Raw genomic sequence first — 1,032 nt, forward strand, 5'->3', positions numbered from 1 at the left:
TTTGTAATGCTCAGCAAAAATAGTCTGGTGTATTATTCTTCTAGGAGTTGCTCATAACAATTGCCAAGAAATCGAGATCAAATACCTTGGGGGCTGAACCCCTGAGAACCCTGAAGAACATACATTGCCCAACCAAAGTTCACCAGCCCACACACATTTTCCTACTTCCTGCAGAGTGCCCCAGGGGAGGAAGTAAATGAAATCTAGAAAAATTCGCACGGCTCTTGCAGCAGGAGGGTGACGGAGCCACTGTATGGCTAAACGTTTATTCCCCCGCCAACGTATTCCTCAGAGATGGGTGATGTTGCCCTTCTAGAGACTGTGATGGACATGCCAGAGGAAGGTTGGGTGATACAGTTGCTCTCTGAGCTTCAATTTAAATGAGAGGAAAGGTTGCAGTATTAAAAGATGGGAAGATGTTCCTACAGAAAAATTTTGGGTAAAATTTTGAAGGTGGAAAAAGAAAGACCAGGGAAGGGGGGCCTCGGTCACAGGCAGGATCTGTCAGCTGGGTGCCGTCTGACCATCCGCATGTGGTAAAGCTCTATTTCTGCCATCTGGTCTGCAAGTTCTTCACTGTTTAATGTGGAAAACATGCCATTGATATAGGCTGGGAGGGAAGTACAGAGGCCTTCTTCAAACAACACAACCAGAGACTGCCAAGTTCAGGTTTAATTTAGCTGTGTATTCAAATATATTGACAACTCATCTCTCTCAAAAACAAAAACACCTTAAAATAAAAATCCCTTAGCCTGGTAAATGGTACCCTTATGGTGGATGAGAGGATGTGTGGTTATTTAAAAAGTCCATCAAGTCTAGTTGAGGTCTCAGGGAAACGGGTGGGGGCAGGGAAGGCTGGACAGCAGCATAAGGATAAGCAGAACAGGTTTTTATCTAGATCACTCTGTCAGAAAATTCGTATCCTTCTATGGGTCATGTTTGCCTCCTTGAACCCGGGATAGGGTCAGAGGCGGGGGCCAGTTAGATAGGGTAGAACCCAGGACACCTACCCCAACCCGTTAACACACCACA

The 1,032-nt window shown here is 45.6% G+C and overlaps 1 protein-coding gene across 1 annotated transcript in view; it reads left to right on the forward strand.

The window, feature by feature from the left end:
* Positions 1–408: 408 nt before the first annotated feature.
* Positions 409–1,032, forward strand: part of SLC6A4 (solute carrier family 6 member 4) — a gene marked incomplete at both ends in the record, with an annotated part of 21,245 nt that continues 20,621 nt past the window's right edge. Inside the window, one exon of the mRNA XM_079725581.1 lies at positions 409–536. Coding sequence (XP_079581707.1) covers positions 409–536 — 128 coding nt within the window. The remainder of the gene's footprint in view (positions 537–1,032) is intronic.

The sequence above is a fragment of the Hyperoodon ampullatus genome (genome assembly GCF_949752795.1).
Source record: "Hyperoodon ampullatus genome assembly, chromosome: 19".
Classification (NCBI taxonomy): domain Eukaryota; kingdom Metazoa; phylum Chordata; class Mammalia; order Artiodactyla; family Ziphiidae; genus Hyperoodon; species Hyperoodon ampullatus.